This window comes from Taeniopygia guttata, chromosome 20, assembly GCF_048771995.1.
Source record: "Taeniopygia guttata chromosome 20, bTaeGut7.mat, whole genome shotgun sequence".
Classification (NCBI taxonomy): domain Eukaryota; kingdom Metazoa; phylum Chordata; class Aves; order Passeriformes; family Estrildidae; genus Taeniopygia; species Taeniopygia guttata.
In genome coordinates this window covers 14310212-14329107 of record NC_133045.1, presented here as the reverse complement: position 1 = coordinate 14329107, position 18896 = coordinate 14310212, and the positions used below count along the sequence as shown (strand labels likewise).

Genomic DNA, 18896 nt, shown 5'->3' with positions numbered 1-18896 from the left:
TTTATTTCCCAAAATACTCACATTTTTGATGGGCTCCTAATTGGATTTATCACAAAGACAGCTCTGTAACCTCAAAGGCTTAAAAGCAGACAGCAATCATTAAAAAGCATGTCTACAACAGTCCAGAGAAAACATTTAAGTATTTAAGTAATGCTCTGGACACTCCTTATTCCTATTCAATCACCAAATTTTGCTTCCAAAACATCCTAAGTCATCAAAATTCCAGATTAACCTACATCTCCTTCCAGCTTTGTTGTGTTAATGGAGAGCTTGGTACCTGCCATCCCAGAACAGCGGTTTCCAAGGCTTTTTCTGCACGAGGAAGGACAAATTTCAGCCTGGAAGTGACTCTGGCCCGTCTCAGCTCCATTTGGAGCTGGGGCACCTGGCACGGCCGTGGGCACCCCAGGAGAGTTGCCCTGAGCCAGGAGGAGGTGTGGAACCTGCTGTGCCTCGGCAGAGCAGTCCCAGCACGGAGCTCTGCTGGGCTCCCCAACACCAACCCAGGCTTCTCCTGCCCTGTTTGACCTGAATTCTTCTCCTCCCTCTGGGTGGTCCGAAACCCTTTTCTAACAACAAAAACCCCAACCACTTTTCATTTTCCAAGGTCTCTTTTTTCACCCAAGCCTGTAAGAAGGCTTCACCCCCTTCCCCATTTCCACCATACAGAGGTTCAGGGTTCAGTGTGGAGCCGCCTCAGTAGGATTATTTTTTTTTCCTCTGCAAGAAATATTAATTGCTAATAAATCCCCTTCCTCTAAGGCTCATGATGGGTGCACTACATGCAATAATTTCACACTATTCCTTCTCTTCCCCCAGGGGTTGGCACTTCATAAAGTGACCTACAGCTACTGGAGTTTATGAGCTTTGAATAAACAAAACACTGTTGATTTAACCAGTTGGGGTGTTTACTTTCAATAGCAACAGTTACTGACACAAGGCAGCAAAGCAAATGCTATAGAAATACTCACACTTGGCCTGAAGCAGTGTGTCAACCTATTAACAGGGGACATTATTTTTCTATTTTATTTGACTGTTTGCAAATCAAGATGTCATGGATTCGTGGTGCCAAGGAACACAATGCACGCAGTGACACCGGGCAGAAAGGGAGCCCCTGTCAGAGCCCTGCAGGAGCTCTGGGGAGTTCAGCCTGCAGGGAGCAGCCCCTGCTGCCCACAGCCCACCCACTCCTGCAGCTCCAGCCCCCTGCCCTGTGCCCGCAGCTGGAGAGAAGCTGAGCGTGGCTGAATCCCTGGGCAGCTCACAGGGGATGCACACCCGGCCAAGGCAGCCAAAGGTGGCTCCTGCCTCCCCACAGCATCCACACCTCTCCTGTTGCAGCAGAGAGGAGATCTGGCCTTCAGGGGAAAGAAAGGGGTGTTCTGAGAAAACTGATGAGCTGCACAAGTCTGATGCAGCCCCAAATCTCCCCCAGGAGGGTGCCACCCATTGCTGCTGGGAGGTGACACGGGACAGTCCCAGCTGGAGCAGCCTGGCCTGGTGGAAGCTGTCCCTGCCCACGGCACGGGGTGGGACTGGAGGAGATTTAAGGTCTCCTCCAAGCTAAGACCTTCTATAATTCTGTGATGAACTTCTGCTGCACTGGAGCCCCTCCACACTCTCCAACACCTGACTCCAGAGCTTCGGTTCTCTGCTGTCCCACTGCTGACCATCAGAGGTTTTGCCCTTGTGACACCTGATCGGGAGGAGCAGGACTGAGCCTCACCTGCAGCTCAGCAAGGACAAAGCCACTGCTACCTCTGATTAACTCCCAAGCCAATCATCAAAAATGTGGCTGCTTAAGAGGTGGGGTCACAACTGGCACCCCAGTGCAGTGGCCTCACCAGAACAATTATTCAGATCCCTCTCTGGTCCTTACCCTGCCCAGAGCAGCCCCAGTTCACCCCAGCTTGCTGGAAGCCTTCAAGCTGGGATTCACCACCCCTTACATGTCTTTCCAAAGCTCCAGAGGCTCTTGACCCAGCCACTGACTCCTGTTGGGTTTGAGAAGAGCAGATAGAGCAGGATGTCTGCTGCTAAAGGAACCCTGACCCCTGGGAGCAACAGCAGAGGTGTAATTTGTTATGGGATTAATTCTTCCACCTCGGTGCAAACCTCAATGAGCCAAAGCAAATATTTCATTCCTGCTGTCACACTGGGTTTATTTACCACGAGCTGCCTGTGGTAGGATTGACAGGAGCAGAGCTGCTGTGCTCAACACTTGTCCAGCTCATTAATGTTTGAGAGATTTTGGTCCCCTCCATCACTCCCTGAAGCATCCTGAGCTCTGAGGTGGGGAAGACAAAGGCTGGGCAGCCAGGGAGGACCAAGGGCAGGAGACATCTCCAGCAGCCAGGGAGACATCAGCAAAGCACCCTAGAGAGAAGCAAATTTCTGACCAGAGGGACAGGATAACTTCCCTCCTGGTAGGAGCATGCAGCAGTGGAAGATGCACAAACCAAGTAAATAAAGCTAATTTCCAGCCCTCGTGGGGAAACCTTGAGAATGTGGTCTAAACACTCTGAAAAGAAGAACGCAGTGTGACTGACAACAGTTTCTAATTTGCTGCCAGCAAGACTTAATCAGCAGTTTGTGCAGAGCCATCCAAGCAAAAAGCACCAAAAATAGAGAGCTTTTCTCCACCTCCTCCTCTGCAGATAATTTACGATGTCCTCGCAGGGGAGGAGTGACAAGCAGCCGTGGCACAGTGTCAGATCAGTGTGATGCTTTCTGTGAAGTGCAGCCAGCCCAGCAGCCAGCCTGTGCAGAGTGACAGAAAGGCACGGCTGGGCTCACCCTGTGCCACCTCTGTGGGCATGCACAGCATTCCCCATTCCCCTCCAGTCCTGCTGCCGGGTGTGCTCCCCGAAATGCTGCTCAGCAACCCAGAGCTCCCTGGGCTCTGCTGGCTGCCCTTCCACCAGCAGAGACCTGAGGCAAGCAGGAGCTCAGCCCTGGCAGCCTGCAGGAGGGGCAGGCATCCCCTTCACTCTGCCTGCAGCTTTAAAGACTGAAATATTTCAGTTGCACGCTCAGAGTGGCAAATGTTGTCAGAATTAGCTTTTACACGCTGTGCTTCAGGAGAGAGAAGATGTTCTTTAGAGAAAGCAGCAGTTTTTCTGTCAGCTGCACTTGCAGCCAACTGTGTGACTGTCTTGAAGTTGAAATGAAAGGGGGGAAAAATCAATTTAATTCAACCAGAAACCATGACACTCCCACAACAATCATGGTTATGGTTACACTTGCAAAGAGGTATCTCCCAAGTGCAAAGAGACCATTTGTTTCTGCTTTTCCATCTGAATAAAGCAGGGCTCCTTCTTGCCCGCTGCTGTGCTCCAAGCAGCACAACTCCCAGCTGAGGAAAAGCACTCGCTGCCTTGCCAAGACAACATTCTTTTACATGACTAGCTCTTTCCTCTGTAGTTATTAATGTGTCACAAATCATAGGCTCAGATTGTCTAATATTATGGGAAAATCTACTAGAAGGAGAGAAAAATAAAGGAAACTTCCAGGGAAATTGATTGAAGGGAAATAAGAAATTTGACCCAATTTAATGGAACAAAATACGGTCAATAATAGAAACTATTTACATTCCTCTAGATGGACACACGGTTCTTTAGCAATAAGTTTTGTTTGTTTTGCTTTTTTACCACCTCGGAACATCTATTATAAGAACAAGACTTTAGTCTCCTTCTCTCGTGCCAAGTGCAATTTAAGTTTGCATTTTAAGGGATTCACAAGCACAGCTCGGAGTCAGCAAACACGGATTCCACAAAGCAAGAGCTGTGACAGGCTTTGGAAGGTTTAACAGGATTCATTAGAATAAAGACTGGGGCACAGAGGAGGACACACTGAGACATTTGCAGGAAGCAGTTTTTGGTGGCTGACAGCACGGAGCACAACAAGCTGCCCTACTGCCCTGGATTCCATCCTGCTCCTTCTCTGCTCCAGGATGCTTCAGCTGAGGAGTGGAAAGAGAACTGGGGCACCCAGCCTGAGCTCCCAGAGGCCATGAGAAATCTGTCTCTTAGAGGGGCAGCCCTGTGTCAGCAATTTCTGTAACCCCAGAGCCCACCCACTCCCCAAGGACTGAGCTCCAGCTCTTGGTGACAGCAAAGAACGGAGCTGATGTCACAGGAACCATCCTCGTGGCTCAGAAACAGCAGGCTGCAAGTGCCAAACCTCTCCAGGAGCGATTTCCCAGGGGGCTGCCTTGGAAGGGACAGGTGAGCTCAGCCACCCCTCAGCTGCAATGTCACCAGCAGGGATGGACACCGGACACCCGAGAGCGAGGGGCAGGAGCCAGGCTGAGCAGGACACGGGCTCTGATCCCAGCCACCCCCGTGGGGCTCGCTGCCACTTCCCTGACTCAGCCTGCACCAGCAGAAGGGATCTTTCACCCTCCAGCACGCACCTACAGCAGCGTGCCTTCCTCACCTGGCTGAGCCACGGCCCGTCCCTACAACTGTCCGAGGGATTTCAAACGCCTTTGCCTCCTCAGTGGCTTCAGGATGAGCCAGCAGCAGGAAAAAGCTGCTGGACTGTGCAGGCTGGTCTGGGTCTGAGGTCCATTTTAAGGCAGGACTGATCATTTAACAACACATCACCCCCTCATCCTCCCACACAGCTGCCTGGGGAGGAACTGCTCCGGATGATGCTCTGAACCTGTGAAATCCCCTCCGAAAATCTGTCAAGTGCTGAATGTGACACAGATGAGGTGGAATCAAGCAGCCCTCTGAAAAGCAGCTGTTTCACAGTTCTTGCTTCACTGCAGCTAATGATCTGCTGACACTGGTGGGAATTCCTCGGGATCAGCTTCTGGGAGGAGAGCTGGGATACTCTGTTGGTAGCAACAGTGCTGGGGGAGCCCTGGGAAGGGAAATGGGCCCTGGTCCTGGAGCTGCTGCTCACCAAGGCTCTCCCAGAGGGACATCATTGCTGCTACCAGACAGGAGGGGTCCTGAGGAACGCCCCTGGGATTAGGGCTCCCAGGTGGCCAGGCCAAAAACTACCCAAACAAACCAGAAAACAAAGTGGGGGAAAAGTGAACCCCAGCAGCACAGAAGGTGGGACAAGAAGAAAACATCCCCCAGCCCCAGGGCCCCTTCTTGGCAGGGCACCTGAGCTTTCCTGGGAGTGCCTGGGAGCCCTGCAAGGTGTGCAGAGCTGGGACAAGCTGAGCTCACCACCTCTAGTAAGATCTAGGCTGCATTGCTAATGCTGGCTGAGCCCCCTGATGTTTTCAACTATCTTCCCAGAACCAGGCTGAGATCAGGAAGGGCCACTGAAATGCAAAAAGAGTGCTAAAACTGCAACATACACACTAAATGGCAGAGGCTTAGTACTCCAGATCACTTCATTCCCTGCTTCCTTGAGTTCAGAAAAGCAGTCCTTAACATATCTCCCCAAACTGCCTTTATATCTATTATTCCAAAAATAAAACTTTCTCATTTTATTCCCTTGAGGATCAATTTTTTTTTCTTGTAGAAGCTTTGCCGTCTTCTATGCAGCCAACATTTTAATAATTTAATTATTAAAAAAAAACCCACACTAACAATAAGCCACTTATACTGGTAGCTCCACTCTTGGCTTTTTAATACCCCTAAGACTCCTCAGTGCAAAGACATCTCAGAATAAATGCCTCAACATCTTAACCAAGGCTCTGCCACAGCAGTCACTGCACAGGCAAATTAGGTGTGTGCATACAGCTCAGAAAAATGTGATTTTTTCTGCAAACCATGCCTGGATTTCTGCTTGAAATGCAGAGATGGCACAAACACAAGGTGCCATTGTGGGAATGCCTGGCTTACTCATGCTTGCTGTTCCTGAGGAGAATGTGAGTAGGTGGGGGGTGATCTGTGGGGCTCCCTGCGGGACCCAGGGCCAGCCTGCCCCTGCCCGGTGCTGTTTTCCTGCCCACAGGGTGTAGGAGTTCCACCTGGAGTTTCCCCACCCCGGGAGCTCCTCACTGAGCGCTTCCTTTGGCAAATGGAGCTTTGTTCCAGCAGGGACACGTTTGGGGTGGAGGCCACTATTGTTTCAGCCACTGCTCCCGTGAAGGAACAGGACAATTTCCTATGGACAGAGGTGGTGGCTACTCCCACTGCTGTCCCTGCCCCATCACAGAGCCCAGAGGCTTCACTCAGCTGCTGAAAGGCTCTGGCAGCTGGTACCTTCTCAGAATCACTGCCAAAAGATCATCCAGAGCCATCATCCTCTCCCAGCCTTGCCTGGGTTATTCATTTGTGCTGCTTTTTAAAAAGCTGCCTTCAGTAACTCACTAGCAGGTTTGATTTCCCACCCAGGACTGGCTCCTCTCATTCTAAGCAGTTGTATTTAAGCAAAGTCTGCATCTCAATAAACACACTCACACGTGAGAGACTCAATGGCTTTCTTCACATGACTTATGGCAAGACAGGTTCTGCTAAAGGGGTGACTCATTCAGCAAAGCAGAGGAAAACTGTTCATTGCATATTTGTGAAATCCCCAAACCACCAAAAAGGCACCATTCAACAACAAAAAGCATCACAGGATGCACAGGAACCAGTAAAGTGGGCAGAGCCCTTCCAGAAATGACTGTGACACCGGGGGCCTCATCAGAGGCTGCTCTTTCTCAGGATCCAGTCAGTTACAACGAGTGGGAGGTGCAGGTTCTGAGCTCACACACTTATGGGATTTGCACTTCAAAAATCAAAACTGCCAGTTTTCTTCTGTCCCCCAGGGGAATACCAGAACCACCTGTGTTTTCCCTGCTTCAGCCTCCTGAGCTGTGCACCCTTTGGCACTGACAGCTAGAAAAAACAATGACCGGAATGCACCTGAGCCTCAGAACCAAAGCTGTCCTGCATCTCAGCTCAGCCCAGATCTGGGCATTCCTCTGGCACACAGTGCCTGGAGCCAGCCCAGTCTGAATCCAAACCTCCAGCCACCTGCCCGTTTGTGGAGGACAAGCTCTGATTGTGGCTCCAGTGGAAATAAAGCCAGGGAAGCAGACAGCCTGGGGGCAGCACAGCTGTGTCCCTGCACACAGCCCCACGCTGCTCCGAGAGCCAGCACTATCCACTAACATATGCACTAATAAATGCACCACGCAGCAATGCACCAATAAATGAACTTTGCAGAAGCCCAAACTCGCAGCACAGAGCTTGCTGTCCTCACAAGCCCCTTGAAGAGCTGCTTGCCCCGTGGGTATTCTCAGTTCAGTCAGAGAGAAAACGAAGGTTTCTAACCAGACAGAAGCCTGGGAAGCAGTTGGGAAAGAACATAAATAATTCTTTATCTCTCTTGTTCACATCGTTTATAGATAAGTTCTGCCACTGAGCATCACTCACTGCACACCAGTGGGGTGAGTACTTCAGGACCGATAGAATGTGTCTAGACAATACAGCTCTACAGCTCCTGAAGGGAGGCTGCAGACAGGTGGGGTCGGTCTCTTCCACCCAGCAGCACTGACAGAACAAGAGGACACAGCCTCAGCTACGTCAGGGAAGGTTCAGGTTGGATATTAGGAAAAAAATTTTCACTGAAAGAATAATAAAATACTGGAATTGTCTTCCTAGGGAGGTGGTGGAATCACCATCTCTGGATATGTTTAAAAAAAGACTGGACTTGGCACTTGGTGCTACAGTCTAGTTGTGGTGTTAGGGCATGGGTTGGACTTGATGATCTCAGAGGTCTCTTCCAAGCTGGTTATTCTGTGATACTCTCTATAAAAGAGATATGTATTTGATATAAATCAGAGTTCTACTCTCAAACCTTCTGATCTGGATTCCTTTCATACCGCCCTGCCTCAACAGCGTCCTACCCCCAACCTCTTCGTGCCTGGAGGGAAGAGCCACAGGCACAGCGGGGACAGCGAGGAGCAGCCCGAGGAGCAGCCCAGGAGCAGCCCGAGGAGCAGCAGGGATACTCACAGCACTCGATGGGGTTGGAGGCCGCCTGCAGGGACACGATCCTGCCGCTGGGCTCGGGGATGTGCACGCGGAACACCAGGCGCACCCGCGTGTTCTTGCGGCCGATGTCGGTCTCGCCCTTGCGCAGCTCGATGTCCGCGTTGCGCAGCTTCAGGATCCCCGCGCAGTCGATGCTGCAAAGGAAACACAGGCACAGCCTCAGTCACAGCCCTGCTCAGATGGGCTCCGGCCCCTCAGCTCAGAGCTGCTCTGAGGACTCGCTCTGGTTGGGATCCAGAGTTCCCAGGGAGAAACCCCAGCCGTGCAGCACGCTGCTGCACCTCGCCCCACTCTCTGGCCTCAGCAGCAGCTGCTCTCCAAGCACTGAAACCCCAAATCTTGTTCCCCCCCTGCTAAGCACAGCAGAGCTCCTGCCCTGAACCCCAAATCTTGTTCCCCCAGTGCTAAGCACAGCAGAGCTCCTGCCCTGAAACCCCAAATCTTGTTCCCCCACTGCTAAGCACAGCAGAGCTCCTGCCCTGAAACCCCAAATCTTGTTCCCCCACTGCTAAGCACAGCAGAGCTCCTGCCCTGAACTCCAAATCTTGTTTCCCCATTGCTAAGCACAGCAGAGCTCCTGCCCTGAAACCCCAAATCTTGTTTCCCCAGTGCTAAGCACAGCAGAGCTCCTGCCCTGAACCCCAAGTCTTGTTCCCCCCCTGCTAAGCACAGCAGAGCTCCTGCCCTGAAACTCCAAATCTTGTTCCCCAGTGCTAAGCACAGCAGAGCAGAAGGCAGAGCCCTCCCCAGGGCAGGAGCCTCCATCAGCAGCTCTCCCCAGAGCCCAGCTCCCCGGGACTGCCCAGCAGCTGATGCAGAATCCCACTGCCTGCACCAGCCAGGCACAGGAATTCAGCTCCAAGGCAGGGACCAGGCTGCTGTCTGCTCCTTCTGACAGGGTGGGCTCTGCAGCCTGGCCCTGTGTCATCCTCCAAAGCCCGGGGACATTGCTCCCAGCCAAGGCAGGAGCAGATATTCACTCTGCCATTCGCTGTGTCCCTGCACGAAGGGAGGCTGCAGGGAGCAGGATGGGGCTGAGCAGCAATGGAAGGATTAGGATTGCTTAAATCAGCACTGCAACTTATTATGTGGTGTAAGTGCAGGCTGGCTTCTCCAGAGTCCAGTGTAACCTTGCAAACACGCCTGCGTTAGGAAAATGTGACAATTATTTGTCAAGCTCAGCAATAGCCCCCAGAGCAGGCAGTGAGCACTGCTACTAAACAGGCACTGCCAGCCCATTTTGATATCAGTTCTAAAAACACATCATTTCTCTTCTCTTTATATGAATTAAAATCACATTTGGGGAGGTATAAACCCCAAGCTGCTTCCTACACCCACACTGTTCCTAGCCCTTGCTTATGTGCAGGGGTTTATTATTCCAGGGTTCCTTGTTAGGAATTAGGTATATTTTCTCTAAAAATATGAAGAATGTGGATTTTGCAATGAAGTAGGGGGGCTTAAAAACAAAACCGCTCTGCCAATTTTGTCAGGCTCCTCTGAAGGATGGAGATACAGCTCTTCCCTCTGCAGAGCAATCACTCTCATGCCTGGCACACATTCAAGGCTGAAGTTTTCAGACTGGTGCCCACTTCATCCCTCTGCCTCCATAAAACTGGAAGGAGTAATACAGACAAGATGTGCCTGTACTTGCTTTTCTGTTAAACTATTATAAGAGGAGATCTCACGGCCAAAGCACTTGAATGAGTTCAGAAGAGAGGTTTTGTACTCCATTAAATGTTGTGAAATGCATCCTACCCCTGTTCCTCACTGCATTCCAGCAGCACAAGGACTTGAGATTCGAGTCTTCCTTTCCTGAGTGCACTACAACCTGTTATGACCATGAGGATGATGGATCAGTGAGACACTGGATGCTCCACTCCTGGCAGTGCCCAAGGCCGGGTTGGACAGGGCTTGGAGCCCCTGGGACAGTGGAAGGTGTCCCTGCCATGGCAGGGGGTGGCACTGGATGGGTTTTAAGGTCCCTTCCAACCCAAACCACTCTGTGATTACAGCACAGTCACTGCAGAAACTGCAATACAGAGCAGAAGTGCCTGCATGGTCACCAGCAGCTTTAACCCAGGCGCTTGTAGCTGGTTTTCTCAAAGGGTCTTGCCCCCATAAACCACCCCAACGTGCTGGACAGGGGAGTCCCTCCAGAGCATCACTATCCTTTTAGTGACTCCTTTCCAAAGAGCAAGAGCTTCAGTGCCAGCTAAATCCACCTCAACCTTGCTAACAAAAAGAAATCTACTCACGTTGCCTTCATGTTGTTTTTGGGTTCCAGGGGGATCTCCAGCACTTTGGTGTTGCCAATGATCTTCTCGTAGCTGGTGGTGGTGACGGTCTTGCCCGTGATGCGATGGACCTGGTAGAAGGCGTGGGGCTTCAGGATGCGCTCGTCCGCCGTGCCGATGAAGATCTGCAGCCCCAGGGGTTTGTTCTCCATGTACCCGTGCAGCTGGCAAGACATGGAAAACATGGGTCACACGCTGGGCCTGCAGTGCCCTCAGGAAACCAAGGAGGTTTGCAGACATGCATTGATAAATGTGGGTATCTGGCTTTGATTCGCTGCTCTTTGAACTCATCCTTCCCCCAGGTGCTGGCTCACCTACAACCATTCTTCTTGCACTAGATTAAAACACCACCTGCACAGGTGGAGATGGCATTCTGGGACTGGGACTGAACAGCACAAGGATGTCTTAGCTGACCTTAGAGCCTGGGGTTTCTAGGCCTCAAGGACACAGATTCTTCTGTTTTGTTGTGGGTTTTTGCTGTAAGGAAACCAGAATGCCTCCATAGAGAGGGAGACAAGGAAATTTCTCCTCCTTTATTAACGTTCAAAATTACAAATCAAACCATTCTAAATTTCTCACATAACCAAAAATGAGAACCAGACATTTATCTACCACATAGCCAGGGATCGAGCTGAAAGGGAACTTTATGGTCTGAGACATGCTAAATTTGTTTTCAATTACTCTGTCCACATACAAAACCTTGATGAAGCCATACAAAGCAAATAGTACTGGAAGATCAGAGAAAATGAAGATTAAGCTAATGGTATTCATGGCCAAACCAGGGGTTTTTTTCCTCTTTTTTCTATTCAGCAGTCAGCAGGAGGTATCCTTGCACAGAAGGATTAATTCCCCCCTGGAAGGGGACCACATGCAGCATCAATGCAGTGCTGGCAGCCTTCCTCCAGCACGGCAAATGCAAGCAGCTCTCCCTCTGCAGAGCTATCACTCCTCATCCAGCACGCATCCTGGAGGCAGCACAGACAGGGGCTGTGCCCCAGAGACCCTCCAGCCTCCCCTGGCAGGAACAGCTCCATGAATGGCTCCATTGAAGGGCTGGAGCAAGAGCAAACTGCAGAGCCCAGCCCAGCACTCCCACACCTGGCTGTTCTGGAGATGGGGAGGAGGGGAATGGGGCAGGAGGCTCTGTGCAAACCCTCAGCTGGCTCTGGGAGCCAGGGAGGGGCAGGAGTGCCAGGGCTGGTGCTGAGGGAGGGCCAGGAATGTGATAAACACAGCAGCAGCCGTAGGCACATTTAGGAATGGGCAGAGCAGACGGGAGATGAAAGGCAGCAGAGGCCAGAATGACAGATCTGCTGGGAACAGGCACTGATGGAGCAATCACCCCTGCTGCTCCACAGCCCAGATCCACTGGGAGCCACAAACTCACCCTAACTATGGCACTCCCAAAATCCAGCATTTCCTGCCCTTCAGTGCAAAGCCCTTGTTCCACCCAAACCATCCTGTGTTCACAAGGGGCAGAGCAGTTTCTGAGCACTGAGCGTGTTTTATTGTCACGCCTGACAGATAAATCTTGGTGGATCCAGCTACAACAACGAGCATCCTTTGGACAGGAGGGGTTACTGCAGGGACAGCAAAGCAGCTTGTGCTGTCCCCTCTGCCCTGGCAGAACAAAATCCCTGAGTTATGGGTGGGAGACTGAAATGGAGGAAAACAGATAATAAATTACAAAAGAAAATGTGCCCCCAGTGAGCACAGTCAGTGGCAGCTGTAACAGAACTGGCTATGTACTGGGGTTCAATGCTGACCACCTTTAAAAGTAATTTTAAGTGGTGTTTGCTCATATACAGAATATGTTCTGAAGCCAAAACTGCTCATGGTTGTCCAATAATGTGCATGTCTGTGGGTGTATGTTGTATAAATGCACACAGACTTAAAGAAGAGAGCAACTGATTCCCTGTTCATATGGCACTGTCTGTGTTATCTGCTGGCCCAGGGGCATAAAACACACAGTAAAAGGCCTCCTGATCCTCCACAGAACCAGACTTTAAATCAGTTGTTTGGTCAGTGGAAAAAAATTACTTTTTTTTTTTTTCTTGGTAATTTATGGTATTATGGCAATGCTGTAGGATGATGTAATTGTAAATTCAGAATAGCACTATAAAATGCAAATACAAAGAGAAAAATGTATATGAAAAAAGTCAAATGTCCCCATTTAAAATGGATTATCCTTGAGCTAATTCTATTTTCAGGGCTAATATAGGTGATCATTTACAATAACCATTTCCATCTACCTTTCACTTGCTGTGAACACAGCAGGATGACTTAAGATTTAAAAAAATGGAGATGAACAGCTGACAGAAACACTCCAGGAGCTCTAAAATCAGAGTTTTACACTCATCTTCACCACCAACTTAGCAGAGCTTTGGTCATGTCACACCAGCTCTCTCTTCAGCAGCACCAGTGATGCTCACCCTGCTCAGCAGGGACAGGAGATTTGTGCTGCTTTTGTGTAGAAAAAAATCACAGTGAGCAAGAATGAATGAATGAATACATCAAATCTACACTTCAGAGATGTCTCTTCCTACAACTGAACTGCTGAAGATTGTCACTGTCAATAAACACCTCCACTACCCCAGGCAGCTGCTTTAATATTTAACCACTGCACTGATCTTTTCTTTGGAGAAGCAAAGGAGGAATAAATTTGACCTTTAAACAAACTGTGAGAAGTGAAGATTTAAAATGCTTTTTAAAACACTAACTTTGAAATTCATTGTTTCCTCCCTTAGTAACAACCAAGCTGCTCTAAAATCTCTGCGTTTCAGAGATCTAAAATCCAAAATCTCTGTGTTCTGCTCATCAGAGCTGCTCCCTCCAAGCCCTTCCAGGGGAGCACCAGCCCCACACCAAGGTGTGCTTTCACTCTCTCTCACTCTTCTTTCCATGGAGAAAACAAAATCATCTGGATTTCAGTTTCCAGAGAGCGAGGATCAAGAAAGATTTATGAATATAGAACTCTGGGAGGAAATATTTTTGTGTATTATAAGGTGACCTATTCACAATAAAACTCCCCCAAACTGTATACAGATCGAGCTGGAAAAAACCCAACTCCTTTGAGTCACATTTGCCACAAGGGGAAAGAGAAGCCAGACATGATGTGTACCTTTCCAGACTCTATTTTGGGACTTTAAGATCCTATTTCTTTCAGTTGAAAGATTTTTCTTAAACTTTGCTTTTACCCGACTCTTACAATATTAACACAGCCAGACATGGGCTGGTCTGTGACCTGAGGAAATGCAAAACACTTTGGCAGATAAACAAATAACATCATTCCAAAAACAAGGAGACTTTTCTTGTTTGGTTTGCTGCTATGATTGGGTTTCTAAACAAAATGGAAATGTGTGGCACGATTAAAAGCATCATCTCACCTCTGCAGAAATCAAATTCGTTCTGCACTCCATCCATGGACCAATACCAGTCAAATTTGGGAAAGGAGAGGATCTGAGTGCCATTTGCTGAAGGCACCTGTGTAATTCTGCATGCAAAAATGAGCAGATGTGCCCTTAGCTGTGAGTTTGCTCAGCTACACACCCAGCTCCAGCCCTGGGATGGCCCTGGCACCACAACCATCAGACCAGGCAGTGAAACTCTCCTCTTCTCCTGCTCTGTTCCAAAACTCACAGGCCCAGCTCCAAATCACAGCACTTACAGCCAGAGGAGTTAATTCCCTTCTAAACCATCCCCTACCCAGTGCTGAGATGACCCAAGCAGCTGGCAGTGCCCTGGCTGGGGGATGTGAAACACAGGCTCACCTTTGCTGTGCTGCACAAAGAGCAGATCTCTGCACAGGTAAAGGCTGCAACACTGCTTAACTGTGCTAAAATCAAGGGATAAATGGCCAGCAGAGTCAGAAAGCAGGGCAAATTCTCTAAAGAGTCTGTAAGTGATCACCTGTAGCTACAACATATCTATACAGGGGGAAATCAGTGCCATTTTGAAATTTAGATCTTTCAATCTGGGCTAGGCTTTCTTGAATTTAAATATTATTATAATTTATGTTGAACTACATTATTAGCAGGCAAAAAGAGAGATTCATAGGAAATAAATAAGATGATTTCCCAGGTCCCTACTCCATCTCTCCTCCAGCCCCTCTCCATCTCTGCCCCAGCCCCGCTCCAGCCCCAGCGCTCTCTCCGAGCCTCCCAGACCCTCTGAGAAGCTGTTCTGGGCCAACAGCCCCATTTCTGTCCCCCCTTCCTGCTGCCAGCAGCTCCAGCCCTGGATGCGGATCATTAATCCCCATCGTTAATCCCCGCTGGCCACAATGGTGTCAGGGATTTTTCTGGGGAGGTCTTTTCAACAAGGCTCACAGCGAGATGGGAAATGTCACTGCATTGTCTCAGGCAGAGTGGCATATCAGTAACTGTCAGGAATTCACCAAAGGCCTCGTCCCACCACTGTATCATGTAGCAGCTCCTCTGCCTGCCTCAGCTCGAGCTGACATTGAGCAACAAACCCAATCTTCTCACATGGTTTTGTTCAATTTAATGTGATTGGGACACTGCAAAGGAACGCAAACCAGAAGGAAATCTCTGCTGACTTCCTTTTGCTCCCTACCAAAGCTGTCTAAAAAGCCTCTGTAGACAATCCTTTGAACATCTGATTCTGCTAAATTATGATTTTTTTTTTTGATACTCAGTTTGTAGTGTTTCTTATTTTGGTGACAGTTTAGACAAAATTCCAAGGGCTGAATCTCACTTGCTCTGCTGCTCCCTACAGTAAATGACAACCAAACTCCCAGTGTCTCACTGGGATTTCTGCCTTCAGAGGGGATTAATACAGGTCTGGGACAGGGACAGAGGCAGAGACAGCAGCTCTTGGGAGAAGGCAGGCAGGAGGGTTTGCTCCTGGCTGACCTCACACTGTAAGCAAGTTGTTTCCTCTCTGGGCTCCAGTTTCCCTGCCCTCTGAAGAGCTGCCTCTGCTTTCAGGAGACTTTGATTATCTCAGAGGACAGTTTAAAAGAAGAGGCACAGCACATCTGTCCATGTACAGGGAGCAGGATTTGGAGATCTCATTTCCACAGCTGGCTAAGAAAACCAACTGTGTCATGAAAGCTCTTCCATGCACACTCACGACACGAGAGCTAAACCTCCCCAGCAGGACAGAACTTGCTGTGCCACGAGGAAACCAGAGGGTGAAAATGTGGTGATTTTGACAGAATCACACTGGGAGAGTCCCTCAGCACTGGCAGCAGTTAGCAAAGCTGACCCTTGCCAGCTGTCAGAGGCATTGTGGAACCAGCCCCAGCCCAGCTGGAGCAGAGCAGGGGGTGGCAAAGCAGGGCTTTTCTCAAACCTCACCTTTCTCTGCCACACTCAGCTCACCCTTCCCCAGGAGCATCCCCTGTGCCACCCCGGTGTGGCACAAAGCTCGACGCAGCCATGGTGACAAGGGGCAGGTTGTGGCAGCACCAAGAGCATCCTGGAGAGGAATCCCAGTCCAAAATGATCGATTTGACTGCACTGAACCAAATCCCCTGAGCTGAGCCCTCTGCCAGGGCCTCCTGCAAGGTGGCTTTGGGGCCCAGGAACCCACCATGGCCTTGGCTCAGGCACTGGGCAATGGACTGAGCGTCAGCCAGATCTTGAAAATAGCTGGGCCAAAAAGCATTTTTGTGAAAAAAAAAAAAAGAAAAGAAAAAAAGAAAAAACTAGCAAGACTCAGGAACCTCTCTCCTCCTCAGTTTCCTTCATGCTGAAACCCACAACACGAGGCACGGTTAGAGAGAACAACTCGGGTCTGCTGGAAGCAGCAGGGTTCAGCAATGGTTTCAGAAGGAAAGAGAGACCCCAGATAATTTTCCCTGAGCAGCAGCAGCAGGCAGGAGGGGTCCTGTCCCCCCAAACACCTGAGCCTGGTGAGCAGGACATCCCCAGGACACGGCAGAGCTGGCTGGCAGCCCTGACCTGGCACTTCAGCTGCACACATCAGTCTCGAGAGAGCAGGGAGATCAGCTGGGCAGGGAAGCCGTGAGCAGAGAGCTCTGGTGTGAGTTTACAGGACACTGCCCACCCTGTGGGAACTCCTGCAGGCTCTGAACGGGGGCAGCTCTGTGCTGGAAGTGCCCACATCTGAAACTCCAGCTTTGCTTTACACAGTCCTGCAGCGAGAACCTACAGGAAACAATAACTAAACCTCACATCTGCCTCTTCCAGGAGTATTTGTGAGCCACAAAGCCTGCACAGCACAGGCATGCCCCTCAAACCAGCTGGTACACGCTGCTTCCCTCACCTCTGCCAGAACTGCTGGCCAGCAAAAGCAATGGATTCTCAATTAGGCTCGACAGTGTCAGTGAGAGCTTTTCATTCACCTCCACTCAGAATTACAGCCTTGCTTGCAGCACAGCGAGGGGCTGCTGACCTGCCCTTACATTTGATGGCATTGGTTCTGAAGGGAATTTCCCAGACGCAGCTAAAATCCCAGTTTGGCCACTGCACATCAATCCCTGCGGCAGCACTGGAGCAGAGGGAAATCAATCCACCAGAGCACAAAGCTCAAGAGGCCCTACAACGATCCCATTGTGCAAACAAGCCTGTAGTCCTGCAGGTAAATCAGGTGTGAAGGGTGCAGGTGCTCCTCGCACCAAAACACCCACAGGAGCCAAGCCCAGCTCCAGAGCAGGCAAGTGATGGGCACAGGAGTGCACAAAGATGCTGCTCAGCACCAGCACAGCCTGGCCTCGCCCTGCCCTGCCCAGGGGCTTGGGAAGGTGGGGAAAAGGACAAACTCGGCTGCTGGGATGTGCCCTCGGCAGCAAACCCCCTGGCAGGGCTCCAGTGTGAGAGTGCGAATCGCCCCGTGAGCCGAGATTTGGTTTTGAGTTTCCATCAAAGGCTCTGCTTTCACTAACACACCAATGAATTAGCTGAATGTTGGAAGTCACATACAGTTAAAAGTCAGCGCCCCACGGGAAGCCCGGGCTAAGAAACAATGTCTCCTTTGACTGCGAAACCACAAGAAAACACAGACGGCAAAATTCAAATATAAAAGGAAAGTGGAACATACGTTTGTTATTGTAAAGCAGCTCCTGTGAGCTCCACTAACAACTCTCCCATTCCAGCTTCTTTTTAATAAGAAAAATAAAAAGAGGCAGTGAAAGTCACCACAATTTTAAAAGTTAAAGCCCAGGGGAAGGTTGGGCTGGCTGTGCTGAACAGGAGCCCCTCTCTGCACAGCTTTCCTGCTCCGGAGAGGAGAGGAGAGGAGAAGCCTGGCACACAGGGCTGGAGGGGCTGGGGTCCCTGTGCCTGCCCCTGCCCTCCCCTGGGCACTGGGGTTCTGAGCCCTGCTCTGTGTTTGGGTGTTCACCAAGGTAAACAGCTGGGCTGTGGGTTTAACCTCTGCCATTACACTCCAGGCTTGGGTTTGCTCTGCCTCCTCTTTGCCTGTCACATCCATGAGCCCTTTGCACAGGAGCAGCCACTGCCCTTCCCACTGCACAGGCTCTTGCTCAGCCTTGGCTGGAGCAGCTGGGTACAAATAAGCAGTTTTGGGATAAAAGAGCTGGGAACCAAACACACCTCCTCTGTGGTCTCAGTGACCGGGGGGACCTGCAGGATTATCCCAAAGCAGTTTTGGGATAAAAGAGCTGAGAACCAAACACACCTCCCCCTCCTCTGTGGTCTCAGTGACCGGGGGGACCTGCACGATTATCCCAAAGCAGTTTTGGGATAAAAGAGCTGGGAACCAAACACACCTCCCCCTCCTCTGTGGTCTCAGTGACCAGGGGGACCTGCAGGATTATCCCAAAGCAGTTTTGGGATAAAAGAGCTGAGAATCAGACACACCTCCCCCTCCTCTGTGGTCTCAGTGACCGGGGGGACCGGCAGGATGGAAGGAGCATGGAAACTTCAGCTCTGTCCTGGCTACAGAGCATCTCCTGGCTATTCTCAGCACCTTAACATCCAGGGGACACTCACACCCCTAAACCCTGAGCTGCTCTACAGTTAGCACAAGCTGTAGGAGTGACTCCAACACCTGAGCTGGGTGCCCGTGCTTCTCCACAGCCCTGAAATCAGACATGTGGACATTCCATGGCATGCAGGGCTTCTCCCCCTCCTCCTGGCACAGCCCATGCCCCACTCCCCCTGCCCAGCTCCCCAGGGCCTTTGGCCACCAGACCCTCCTCCTGCCACGCTTGGAGGGCACGGCTGGTGCAGAGCCCTGAGCACAAACCCGAGGCGTGACACGTGAAGAGGAAGCAGCATCAGAAAGATGAACCACAAGATAAAAAGGATATGAGATCTGCTGGTCTGTAGCTTCAGAGAGCCCAAAAGAAGAAATCTGCATGCAAAATGCCATTTTCCAAAAAATAAATATTGCAGACCAACACTGTGCTGCAAAAACCAGCCAGGATCTCTTCTGCCAGCAGGTTCAGCTGGGTAATTAGTCAAGTGGAGGGTAAATTGAAGGGTTTTTTTTTTTTAAATCAGATTTGTTTCAAGAGAGATTGTATTTTAGAAAAATACTGTGTTTACATCTAACAAGAACAAAAAAGTTAAACTTCATAGAGAGGAAAGAAGGAGAGGGGAAAAGAAAAGATCCCTTGAAGCCAAATAACTTCTGACATGAAAACTTTGGATTTTACTAGCATCCCCCAGTCTGAGATGTCATAAACCATACAGGTGCA

At 50.2% G+C, this 18896-nt stretch overlaps 1 protein-coding gene across 5 annotated transcripts in view; it reads right to left on the bottom strand.

The window, feature by feature from the left end:
- The window catches only part of NFATC2 (nuclear factor of activated T cells 2), an 82107-nt gene that overhangs the window by 43799 nt on the left and 19412 nt on the right, over positions 1-18896 (bottom strand). For all 5 annotated transcript variants that reach the window (XM_072917013.1, XM_072917015.1, XM_072917012.1 and 2 more), the window contains exons 4-5: positions 10208-10410; positions 7914-8086 (exon numbers count right to left, since the gene is read on the bottom strand). In XM_072917013.1, coding sequence (XP_072773114.1) covers positions 7914-8086; positions 10208-10410 — 376 coding nt within the window. The remainder of the gene's footprint in view (positions 1-7913; positions 8087-10207; positions 10411-18896) is intronic.